At 46.3% G+C, this 13,335-nt stretch overlaps 1 protein-coding gene across 2 annotated transcripts; it reads right to left on the bottom strand.

Annotated features, from left to right (window-relative positions):
- Positions 1-640: 640 nt before the first annotated feature.
- LOC146199089 (phospholipid scramblase 2-like) lies at positions 641-12,725 on the bottom strand. 2 transcript variants are annotated; one of them, XM_084594570.1, is made up of 7 exons: positions 12,559-12,725; positions 12,322-12,429; positions 12,144-12,221; positions 7,616-7,755; positions 3,988-4,158; positions 3,090-3,248; positions 641-1,166 (listed from the first exon to the last, which is right to left on the bottom strand). In XM_084594570.1, the coding sequence occupies exons 1-7, from the start codon at positions 12,572-12,574 to the stop codon at positions 1,137-1,139; spliced, it is 702 nt and encodes a 233-aa protein (XP_084450696.1). In that variant the 5' UTR covers positions 12,575-12,725; the 3' UTR covers positions 641-1,136. The 2 variants fall into 2 exon arrangements, with proteins under 2 accessions (XP_084450696.1, XP_084450695.1); XM_084594569.1 differs by lacking the exon at positions 3,988-4,158.
- Positions 12,726-13,335: the final 610 nt, after the last annotated feature.

The following is a 13,335-nucleotide window of genomic DNA, read 5'->3' as shown; positions in this document are numbered from 1 at the left end:
AATATTTTCTCCTCCTCCTCGTGTATTTCTTCGGCCTGTTGACAGCTGCATGAAAGAGGAAGCGTGCCGTGCGCAGCGCATGCAGGAGGCTCGCGGGGTGAATCGAAGAGGTAAGCGCCGGGCGGAGGAGAATACCACCATTTTCAAATTATCAAGGGGATTTACGTTCACCAAAGATGCACAGTTAAAACGAGCGTTCGTGGCTAAATAGGTAGACCTCCTGAAAACATTCCGTTTCGCTCGAGTTTCTTCGCGAGACTTTTTGCCCATCTAGCTGGGTATATTACCAAGCGGCTAAATTTTTAACTGCGTAGCGGAGACGCCCGAAAAGAAGGGACCACAAAGGTGCATCGTAATTATCATACATATGGTCGTTGCCATATTTACGATAGCTCTAAAAAAAAATCTCATTACACGTACAATGAATTTACCGCAGAATCGTCCTACAGCTTCAGCGTAAAATGACGCAACATTCCAATGTGGCGTCGTTATATTTCAGGTTAGTGCAGGCGATAACTAACACCAATGCGCTAACTGAACAAAAGTATAGAGGAAACAAAAATAAATGAAGTCAATAATTTCTGTTCCCTCGACAGAAACATTAATTAAAGGTCTCACCAGTAGGCTGTAACTTGTGAAAACCAATTTATTTCGTACTGTTCAACACTTTGTTTCGTTTTTATCGACCTTGGCGCCAATGTCTTCAAACCTGAGCACAATAACATTCTAACATTAGCAAAATCGTGTATGGTAGGCACACTGCCCCTGTCTTTGTGACTCTATATACGAGTGGATGCAATGCACAAATGAGAATTTTCACGACACACGTAAATTTCACGGCGCCGCACAGAAATCGTAGGCGACGTGATGATTTCAACGCGTGACAGCCGTCGTTCGCAACTCGTCTCGGGAACTGATCAGCAGAAAGTGCATAGTATATGCACTTTCGAGACACATACACCCGTCTGCAGGGGATACATTAAGATGAATAAACAGACAGAGCCAGCAAGTAGCTGTTACATTAAATGTTTCTACTCTCTTAAAACGTTATCAACTGAAATAACAGTAAGCTCCGTACTGAACGCACATCCTGTTGGAAGAACAACTGCTCCAAATCTAAAGCCTCGCCTTTCCCTCTAACACGTTGTCTCGAAGAACATGAAGTCCTGAAACAGATGAGAAAAGCAAATGTAAGTCTAACTCTTCAAAATGAATGTTTCTAATCATTGTCCCTCTCTTTTATACCGTTTAGCAGAATCACTTTTTTATTTTATTTTATGAAGCTAATTTGTTCTGACGAGCAAAATATGCTGAGGAGAAGGATGCAAAGGAAAATCTGTGAAATTATTGTGAAGCACAAAGCCACGTAAACCACTAGCGTTGGGGATACGCGCATTAGCTGGCAGCTCTAATTCGATCAAATACTAAAGCTTTTGCGCGTAGGTTTTTCATTGAAAAAACTACGGGAATATTTTTATTGCGTGCTGACGCAAGCGTTCGTTAATAACTGATCAAAAAATCCAGGCGCTGAGTCCACAGAAAGCAAAATTCCGGTTCATTTGGTTATACCTGATCAAGCAAAACCGAAATGTTATTCGCAGAGAAAAGGAGAATGCGGAACCAAGCCTAAGAATCTATTCCGCTGATAATTAAATTAATACCGTAATATCGTCACACTAGGTGCCCCAATCGGGTCTTCAAATAATAACACAGTCCACTCGATTGAAAACGTCGGAATCACATCTATAGCACTTGCACTGACCTGGGCTGAATTCTTCCGAGAAAGCTTTAACAAATATATATATATATATATATATGTTAAGGTCGCGTATTTCACTGAGTCCTGTTTTAGCCACCAGTGATATCAGTGCTAAAGTGAGCCGTTACCGAAAGTTGTAAAATCGGTGAGTATATTAACGCGCTTTCGTCGGTACGGGTTCTGGTTACAAAGCAGCACCTAGCCAGGCAAAGCATTTTTATTCCAACAAGCCGCATACTAATGTTGGAACTTTTTCGTGTATTGAATGTTTTTTGCAGGTTAGAAAGATCATGCAAAACCATTTCTTCGGTATTGAGGTACACTGCAAGATAAAACTCTATGCGTACGTGCAACAGTGGTAATGACGAGTCTGGATAGAATAATTCATTGCGACAACACTGACGAAATGTCCCCGTGCACATGGGATTGACTTTGTTGACTGTTGCTAACAGGTACAGTAATGACTGAGTCAATGTTCAGTATCACTTCCAGCATACCAAGTGTATATTCCAAACACAGTTCTCGTTCTCACGTAGCTACAGCGCGCTCACTATTCACACTGTAAGGAAATCAGCATAGATGAATCCAGCGTGCGGCTCAGAAAAAATTGGGGCCCTCAATTAAACACTGCCAATAACATTATGACGCGACAGTGTTATCGGTTGTCGTTTGCCCTTCCTATTGTTCATTAGGTTCGCGCGCATACACTTTGTTACTCGCTTAATCACTCGTACCTTACCTTCCCTACTGAAAAACGCTGTTGTCATACGAATATCATACACATATCATAGAAATATCCTACAATGGTATACCTTTCATATGTTTTCGAAGATAAAAGAAGTATCAAGTCTCGTCTGTATGACGAAACTATATGAAGTTATTACATCACAGGACTTTTTTGTATGGCTATGCCTCGGTTATTTCAAATACACTTATTAGCATACTATAAGCTACCACATTATGCGAGCGATCCGTTGACATTAATATAATTCCCGCTGTAATTAAGCTGTACGAAAATGCCTGCATGTCCAAGGGATAGCATGCCTGATTCACAAACCAGATTCCTAGATTCGATTCTCGCCGCACCCTTTCCTTTAAAAATTGACAGCTACTGCAACTCAATATGCCGCCCCTGCGAACTCGGCCATGTAATGTGGCCGTGTGACGTCACACAACCCGCCGTCTAATCAGGGCCCGGCCATATCCCCTGCTAACTGCAATCTCCCAGAGTCAGGCTGTGATTGCAGTGTACAGGACGTCAGGTCATGTGGCAGTGCGGTGCACAGTGTGTCAGCGACGCGCACGTCACGAGGAAACTGCGCATACGCACTATGAGCATGGTGCATGCGAGTAGCGCTGCCTTCACGTGCACATCCAAGTCGAGAGGAAAGGTGAGGTTAAAGCAGTCGGCGTCCAAGTACAGGTTCCGACCATTCCTGGACACCTGTCTCGTGATCATGCCGATCAGGATGCCTCCCAACGTCCGCACCTGGATAATTGGAAATAATCTATAGTGAGGAAGGATTTGAAAGCTTTGGTGGACCAAGTGATCTTTTTTAAGTTTATGCAATATCAACGTCAAAAAGGCACTTTGGTTGTGTGATGAGGTCTATCAGGGGACCCTGAACGGTTGTAATAATAAATAAATTGGTTCACAGGAAGGGAAAGGCGCAGTAACTGTCACACTTGCTCTGTGGACACCCGAACCGCGCCGTAAGGGAAGGGAGGAAGGTGGGAATGAAAGTGGAAAGAGAGAAAGAGGAGCCGTAGTGGAGGGCTACGGAGTAATTTCGACCACCTGGGGATCTTTAACGTGCGCTGACATCGCACAGCACACGACGCCTCTTCGTTTCGCCTCCATCGAAACGCAGCCGCCGCGGTCGGGTTCGAACCCGGGAACTCCGGCACAGTAGTCGGGCATCTTACCTTGGCCTCTTCTCGTGTTCTTTATAACCGCTCTTCATCTTCCGCCGATACGTTGCGCCAGTGACAACAAAACTTTAGCATTGCCGCGCTTATCTTTGCAATAAACTATAATAGAACATGTTCGCAATTGTATATTAAGTACAAAACACAAACGAGAGGAACACATAATGCGACTTGATCGCGCTATGTTAGAACTGCTGCTCAGCCCCAACCATGCGGTCACTATACCGCTGCGGCCGGATGACGGCGCCCATGCATCCAGACGCTACAATAATACTATAATACAAGAAATAAATACTTGCTTCGAATTTGGTCTCCAGGCAGTAGAAGAAAGTCTGCGTGCAGAATGGCCCGGAGACAGAGATCATGGGATTACACTGGCGATCATAGACCGTGTACGAAGGAAAAAAGGGTGACCAGTCCTGGTAGAGGTAAGCTATGGTCACCGAGGGTGGCGCTTGCACCTCGATGTACTGCGAATCAGCAAGATACGTATGAAGCACCATCTCATATGACTAGCCGCGATAATTTTTATTCCAGCATGCGCACGTGATGCAGTATAACTAAGCTCTGCATCACCAAAACGGAAGACAACTACTTCATGTGTCTACATGAACTCCACAGCATCTGCTTACCTCACGAGCAGTGTCCGAGCGTCCAATCAATGTGTAGTTCTTTGAACCTAGTCAGATCTGTACGGAGCTATAGTTGGTTTGTGCTCTTAGAAGTATTGCCTCGAATTAGTAATATGGCTCCTGATAATACAGACGACTTAATTTATGAACAATTCTTTTAGGCACCAATCATTAGCTTGCTATATATTACGCCTCGCTAACATCGAAGCTGCCTGTCCAGATAGTGTACAATGTGAAAACGCAGAGAACACATTCAGGCGTTTGTACATTTTCGTCGTGCTATATGGATAGTGATGATCGAGTTCGCAATTACGTAGAAATTACGTATAACGACGGCCGTTGCGGCGCGCGTCTTTCTCTCTCTCTTGTTTTCTTTCTTGTCTATTTTTTCTTCTGTCTGCACGAGGCAGCGGCGGTGGCTCATCTACAGAGCCAGTAGTAGCAGGCCCGTGCATTTTCATTTCCTTCTTCCTACAGCCACAACAGCAGCAACAACGGTGCGCTAAAGATCCCAGATGGTCAAAATTATTTAGGAGCCCTCCAACGCCGCAGCTCTATGTATGTAGCGCAAATGTGCATGACGACCCTTCCTTTTGGTGGTTCATTGTTTTACAATGCAGCCCCGCCGGGGTGGTCCAGTGGTAAGACGCCCGACTACTGTGCCGGAGTTCCCGGGTTCGAACCCGACCTCGGCGGCTGCGTTTCGATGGAGGCGAAACGAAGAGGCGTCGTGTGCTGTGCGATGTCAGCGCACGTTAAAGATCCCCAGGTGGTCGAAATTACTCCGTAGCCCTCCACTACGGCTCCTCTTTCTCTCTTTCCACTTTCATTCCCACCTTCCTCCCTCCCCTTACGGCGCGGTTCGGGTGTCCACAGAGCAAGTGTGACAGTTACTGCGCCTTTCCCTTCCTGTGAACCAATTTAATTTATTTTTACAATGCAAAGTTGCAAAGTCGAAGCTCCTTACAACTTGCAGTGTTGCATCAATTTTCTCTGATGAAACTTGCGTCTTCAATGTGTCATTCATATAAAGCCTAATTCAGCAGCTGTCAGTCGACTGTTTCGTGGGGTCATGGCACGTGAAATAGCCGTAGTATTACAAGTAAGAAGTAGATCTCACCATGAGACATCATCAAGCCTATCACAGATAGGTAGATGCATGAAGCTGCACCATATCTAATTTCAAGCCTAACGGGAGCTACGATTATGAACTTGGAGATGCCAAAGTTTTGTCTAATTTCAACTTCATTGACCTTGACTATGCTCCAAAGCATATCCTAATCAATTTTTGATATTTTTTCTGAACAGGTTTTTCGCGATTTATTGTTACGAATGATTCTCTTTGTGTACAAATCTGGTCGATGACCTAGTGCCCATATAAACCAGGAATAACTTATATTAAACATTTTTAAGGGCGTCTTTTCCTTTGTTTTGCTGAGCTCCTCAGTACTTTGCGTTGCTTTGCTTTACTTTGTTTTGCTTTGTTCCACAAAATGTAATGTCCCAATGCAACTGAAGCTACGAGAAATTACGTATAACGAAGGTATCCGATAATTTCGATTACACGTTCTTTACGTGCACTACCATCGCACATTACACGAGCGCCTTAACTAAAAGCAGCCAGGCCCATGGGTAGGATTGAACTGCGGTCCTTAGGTTCAGTAGCCGAGCACTCTAACCACTACAACGCTCAATCGAGACCCGTTGCGGCATGGTTACGGCGATATAGGCTACTGAGCCAGAGCATCAGAATAAATTCTGACTGCTGTGGTCGGAATTTCTTTGGAATTTCAAACGTTTCGCTGGGGGCGTAACACAAAAGGCGCACGTGTGCTGTGCGATGTCGGTGCACTAACACTTCCCCTGATAGGGCTGGGACAGGTAGGTCACCGCCACTTGCGGCGTGGGCTGACCGGTCACTGAATTTTCATCTGTTTCAGGCCGTCATTGCACCCGCCACCGCTTCTGCGGTGGTGGACGACGGCCGTTGTGGCGGCGCGCGTCTTTCTCTCTCCTGTTTTCTTTCTTGTCTATTTTTTCTTCTGTCTGCACGAGGCAGCGGAGGTGGCTCAGCTACAGAGCCAGTAGTAGCAGGCCCGTGCATTTTCATTTCCTTCCTCCTACAGCCACAACAGCAACAACAACGGTGCACTAAAGGTCCCAGATGGTCAAAATTATTTAAGAGCCCTCCAACGCCGCAGCTTTCTTCTTATAGCCCTCACTTTTCGTTTCTGGTGTCCACCGACAAGTTACTGCGCATTTCATTTTCTTTAAACCATTTACGCGTTCTTATTTCGAGTCGCATGGCGCAATTTGAAAAACAGGAATCTTAAATGTATTTATCCTTAGTAATGATGCAATGTCTTCTAGCTATTAATAAATTGGTTCACAGAAAGGGAAAGGCGCAGTATATGTCCCACTTGTTTCTGGGGGCCCCTGAACCAACACCATCCTGAACCGTGCCGTCAGAGAAGGGAGAAAAATGGGATTGAAAGTGGAAAGAGAGGAAGAAGAGCCGTAGTGGAGGGCTGCGGAGTGATTTTGACCACCTTACGATCTAACGTGCACGTGCACTGACATCGCACATAGATTGACTCCCCTGATGAGGCTAGCCACCGCTTGCGGCGAGGACTAGCCTGCCACCGAATTTTTATCTGTTGTAGGCCGTCATTGCACCCGCCACCGCTTAGGTGGTGGACGACGGCTGTTGCGGCCCGCGTCTTTCTCTCCCTCTTCTTTTGCTTTCTTTTCTACTTTCTCTTTTCTGTCCACACGAGGTAGCGGAGGGATCCGCCGGGGTGGTGCGACTAGTGCCGGAGTACGCTGGTTCGAACCCGGCCTCGGCGGCTGCGTTTCGATGGAAGCGAAACGAAGAGGCATCCGTGTGCTGTGCGATGTCAGCGCACGTTAAAGATCCCCAGGTGGTCGAAATTACTCGGTAGCCCTCCACCACGGCTCCTCTTTCTCTCTTTCCACTTTCACTCCCACCTTCCTTCCCTTCCCTTACGGCTCGGTTGCGGTGTCCACAGAAAACAAGTGAGACAGTTACCGCGCCTTTCCTTTCCTATAAATAAATCAGTTTTTTTTAATCAGGTGGCTCAGCTACAGAGCCAGTAGCAGGCCCGTGCATTTTCTTTTCTTTCATCCTACAGCCACAACAACAACATCGCACAGAACATGGACGCCTCTTCGTTTCGCCTCCATCGATACGGCGTCTTAACACTGCACCACCGTGCGGTGATTTTCTGGCCAGAGTTCAACATCTCCTGCTTGGCATCTTGCACACATTACTCACCTGTAGACAGCAGAAGCAACAACAAAAGTCGCTCCTTAGCGGCCGAACGAAACGCATCACTTCAACGTTGCGATAGTCCATCACTTTCATTTCGAAGCAGCGTCGCGTGCAGCACAGCCATCGCTTGCAGCACCCGCTATCTGGAAAAAAAAAATCAGGGCGGCTACTCTGTGGTCTTCTCTGTGCGAAAACGGGAAATAAACGTAGCAGAACGTAGAAATGTCGGGCGAATATAATTCCCCATGAAGTTTGATTTGGGTCTCATTTAGACCGTTTAACGGCCTAAAGCGACTCAGGCTATATAGATGCTGTAGTGGAAGGCTCCGGAATTTTCCACCACCTGGGCCCAATGACGTGGCATTTGAGGCGCAAACATACGTTCAATATTAGTATCATACATTTATTCCCAAATGTGAAAAACAGTTATCTGTAGTGAAAATATCTAGATTCAAGATGCTTTCTGGCTATCCAGGGCTGATTTTCGTTTTTCATGATTTTTTATTGGCGCAAGCACTTCGAGCGTCGTGACAGAAGGATTTTTAGTCCACACAAGGTGGGGTAGTAGTTTCAGGCATTTCCCTGCAAAGAACCGATGACCAGGCCAGCGAAAAATTGTTAGCACCTCCCGCACCGGACGCGGACGCTCAAACAACTACGCCATCGCTGCGATTCCAATCTCCTCATTATTGGCAAAAGCGGTGTGAAATACAATCAAGACGTCGACTTGATGGTACTCGCGAGAGGAAAATTGGGAAGAGTTAAGCTACCCTCAACCATATACTCTGGGGATGCAAGGAGGACCCCCCACCTCCAGAATTAGGAGAAATCCTGCATCCAGATAACTGGGAGACCCTGCTGCACAGCTCGGACCCGTGCATACAAGACCGGATCCTCAAGCGCGCCTACGAGGTCGCTAACAGGCTTGACCTGCTGGCCATCTAGTACGGCAATATAACTCGGCCCTATATAACTATCCGGCTAAATAAAGGTTTCTTTCACTCTCTCTCGGAAGCCGATTATAGTGCGAAAGCACGAGGCTTTTTTTTTTTTTTTCGTCTTGTTGTGACTCGGTGTAATTGCCGTTTTTTACACGATGCTTCTGTGCAAACTTTCTCTGGCCATGGGTCCGGCCCGCGATGGTGAGCGTATGAGTCCTTTCGCTCTAAATCACAATCATAAAACGCGCAAAAAGGATGCGCTAGACTGCCCAGTGCTATTCGTGCCTTTTCATCCCATTGCATTGCATTGTGTTTCCTTCCGCATGTGCAGAACAGACTCGTAATTTGATCCTGCATGTTCCATTTTGCGAACGCTGTCAATTTGGCAGCCTGCGATGTTTTTTTTTTCTTGTTTATTTTTTCGGCATGCCCGAGCTTAATGGCTCCATGAATAATATCTTTATAAAGCATTTTCTCCGTGAAATTTTGTTGTCCATATTGTTCCCAGCACGCGCGCTCAGGACATGGAATGCCCTACTGAAAAACCAAAAGTTCTACAGGGCAATAACCTCATAAACCTCATTTAATCGCATAGAGTCTCATACGGTGCACATCATTATCATAAAATACCGTACATAATTTATGATAATGTACAAGAAACTATGAGAACTTGTGCAATTATGTGCGACTTCTACGTGATTTCTTATGTGAATTGAGTGAGATTGTGTGAGAAAATGTGAGGTTATTGCCCCTTACAGTTTTTTTAGTAGGGTGGTGTTTACGTCCGTCGAAGGCAGCCGCAGCTCCCCGGTAATGCTACAACCTTTGTGAAAAGTCATAGCGGGCAGATTTATAGCGGAACTTTAACAGTGCCCCTGAATGTCAAATGTCTTAAAAGCACAAAATGTCTTGGAGACACCTAGGTCTCTTTTAACGGTTCAGGGCCTGAATGGCTCTCTACCCGGCAGCTCCCAACAATGGCTAGCTAACATCTCTATCTACAATGGACCGGTGCACCCACTGTACAGCACTAGGCCTCGGAAATTAATGTGCAATATCCACTGTGCGCATACCCTTCAACTTTAGAGTTACGAACCCGCGTTCTCCGTCAAATTGGCACCACTACCTCCTTACCACCAGATTCGGAGTCCATGGACCCCTTAATGGGAGCAAAGATCGAAGTGGCCCCAATTCCGAAAAGAATGCACTCAGACCTTAATGCGGACCGATGGCAGGCCCGAGGGCAGGCACTTCAACGTGTATTAAGAAATAATGAATTCGTATTGTGCACCGAGGCAACAAGTTACCCCGGCAAACCTGCCGTGAGCCAGGCCGTCACGAACGGTGACGGTCAGGTACAAGTAACAGGCTCCATCCTTACGACCTAGATCAGAACAGCGGTAGAGACAGCCATAGCCCTCGGCATCCGATACATCTCATCCAAACCCCCAAAACAACTAATTGAAAACTTGCACTATTGTCACAGACTCACAGACAGCATTCCGAGCCTTCTCAACCGGCCTGCTGTCTCCCAGGGCCCACAAAATCCTACGTCAGTGCGAGGACAAGACGCACACGCCACCTATTCAAATATTGCGGGCACCAGGGCACGCATGTCTTTCTGGCAACGAGCGCGCCCATGCGCTCGCCCGCGAATTAACTTTCCGGGTACTAGGATGGGAGACGGAAGACGGCCGATTACCAGTTAATATGGAAACCAAGTTCTCAGCTATCAACCACCACAGAACCACTCACGTACACACTTACCCTCGAATACTACACACAACGAAGAATACTTCCTGCACCGCACAAATCCCCCTCCAAAGCAAACTCCACTGCCTGGCGACAACTCCAAACGCACACGTTCCCGAAACTCTACCCCAAACACCTTTCCCTCACAGTACACCTCGAACTGCCAATCATGCGGCAGCTCCCAACCAACCCTATACTATTCCTTATGGGCGTGTCCAAAGCTTCAAGGCTTCCCATCATTCCGCACCCCATTGTGTTCTTTTGGGAAGCTGCTCTGTCTAGCTCACACATGCAAGATCACCGACGGCTGATCAAGCGGGCACGCGGGATTGCAGCGGCTGCCGGCATCCTGGACTGAGGACGCCGCCTGCAGAGGACTCGACGACCTACTCATCAGCGCCAAATTATATGGTTTAAATAAATGTTTTCCTCCTCCGTCAAACTGTGCTGTGCTCCACTTTCGCTGAGGCTGGAGGACAATAACGCTTACCCTCGCCGTTTGTGCATTTTTTTTTGCATATTACTGGGTTACACGCCTAGACCTCTATCCCTTTTTTTTTTTTCACTGCCTTCCTCGCTCTTATTTCGATTCACTTACACTTCCTTTTCTAACAAAGGTGCACCATACCACATAGGTGCACTACAAGTGGCTCTTAAGAGTGAGCGCATGGCTATTTTGAGCACTCATGTTCTCCGGGTAAAAAACGGTACTTTAATTTGGATTATTATTGAGCGTATGCTAGCATTGTCGACCATTTTCTGCTGGCAAACGTTTCCGTCAAACCGAATTTGAATCAAATTATTTGCAACTGCACGGATTTAGACCGGCAATTTCGCATCAGTATTCAGTATGCGTCATTTAATAAAGGAGCAAGGCGTCAACCTTAGGGAACGATTGACGTCAGAAGCTGACGACATCACAACTTTTTGTCAACTGCACAGTGTGCAATTAACGCCGTACTTCTACAATAAAGGCTTACCTGCTACAAATCTCATCCAGCAGGGAAGCCTTCAACTGTATTACAAGTATTTTTAGATTTTATCTCCTCCCTGTTCCACTGAATACTGTTCCAAGGCAATTCCCACTCTAAAAGCAGATGCAAATGAACATTGCTAGCTTTTTTTGTTTGGCGTGAACAAACTTCCTGCATTTAACTCCCGTTTATTTCCCCTGTCTTCGGCCGCCAGACTAGCAGTGAAAATCAAATGAAATCCATGAGCAGAATAAAAAAAAAAAGAAACTTTGCTCGCTTGGCTTGATTAAACCGCGAGAAATCACCGCATCATACGGTATCTCATTTCATAAACTTTGCTATCATAGTTAAAATAGTTGCGCTTCAATGTGAACAAAAATGGCGTCGGCTTTCGCATTACTAGCCCACTTGTTAAACTAGCGAAAATGCATCAATACTTCCAATCATACTGTCTGCTGCAGAGCTTTTGGATCATACCAGTTGCGAAACTCCGCTTCAAAAAGTGCCCGACTTGTCGCGCCACCTGGTAGTACCGAATACAAGGTTTTTGCTAATGCCATCATTGTCTTTTGGGAATCAAATTTGTGTCTCCTCTTTTCCATCTTAGTCATCTATATGACTGTTACCCGTATAATTTTTGCCGCTGCAAGTCTTCAACTAATTTTACTTTCCATGAGGGTAGGGCATTTATCAACAATCAGAATGTTTGGAATTTAGACGCAGTTTCTTTTAATGGCCGCGGGTGACGCCCTCAATCTTAAACACCCAAATTTTGACCAATCAAAACTGCCATTTTTTGATACACGGGCAGTATAGGAAGTTTCGCAACTGGTAGTATTGAAGAGCTCTAGCCTGCTGTCTCACCTTCGGCGAACAAGTACACGAATTGTCCTAGTACGTTCTTGGCCACGTACTTGTTGCATTTTTCGTAGCCGACGAAGCCTGGAAAGATGCCATCACAGTTATTTTAGACTATAGGCGCCTTCTTTTTATAAGCAGAAAGAAGTGACAACGAAAGCGAACAGCAATGCGGATCACCTACTCTGAAATTCGTCGCTTTGCTGCTCAACTACCAGCTGGTCAACGGTCGTTAGGTATTCGAGGCCAGGTGGACATATTGAAGGAGCCGATGGGGTCAGCGGTTGTTCGGCTGCAAATAAACGGAGAACGCGAAGGGGCAACGTATGTATATTTCGAAAAAAGATACGCGAACGTGTTCTAAATATTTTGCGAGCCCTCGCTAAGGAGAAAGACAATCGATAGCGATTTCCATACTCACTGATCACCACCGACATGCCGGCGACAAGCCTGTTAACGTGGACGGGCCAGGCCCGCGTCACCTGGCGTGGTTTGGTAGCCCCTTAGCCAGCTCAGCTTCAGCGGCCAGTCCAGTATCATGATTACGCCTCGAGCTTGGGGTTGTCTCGTCTTCTTCACCTTCGACGCACCTCACCGGAATATTTTTATGCCACCGGAACCGGTGTGGAATAACGCAAATCGTCATATTGATCTAGCGACGAAACATTACAGCTCGTCCTTCAAATAATAATAATAATAATAATAATAATAATTGGTTCATAGGAAGGAAAAGGCGCAGTATCTGTCACACTTGTGTCTGTGGACACCTGAACCGCGCCGTAAGGGAAAGGAGGAAGGTGGGAGTTAAAGTGGAAAGAGAGAAAGAGGAGCCGTAGTGGTCATTCAAAGGAACAGTGGTTTTGTGAGTCGCCGAGCTCCTCCAGCTCATGGCCACTTGATGGGGCAATACCCCACAGTAGTCTACTACTTGTCCTACTCTTGTGACCTCTCAAACGTTACCAAGATACCTTCTCTTCGAACGTTCCTGCGCAACCGCTTAAAATGGTACGCGCCCGCTGGGTGGTGCAGTGGTAGACGCCCGGGTTCGATCCAACACCGTTCGATCCTGACCGCGGCGGCTGCGTTTCAGAAAATAAACATTTATCCTACTCTTGTGACCTCTCAAACGTTACCAAGATACCTTCTCTTCGAACGTTCCTGCGCAACCGCTTAAAATGGTACGCGCGCCCGCTGGGTG

This window comes from Amblyomma maculatum, chromosome 2 (genome assembly GCF_055883805.1).
Source record: "Amblyomma maculatum isolate TAMU_Amacu chromosome 2, ASM5588380v1, whole genome shotgun sequence".
Classification (NCBI taxonomy): domain Eukaryota; kingdom Metazoa; phylum Arthropoda; class Arachnida; order Ixodida; family Ixodidae; genus Amblyomma; species Amblyomma maculatum.
The sequence above is the reverse complement of the archived record's forward strand: the minus strand, read 5'-3'. Positions and strand labels throughout refer to the sequence as shown.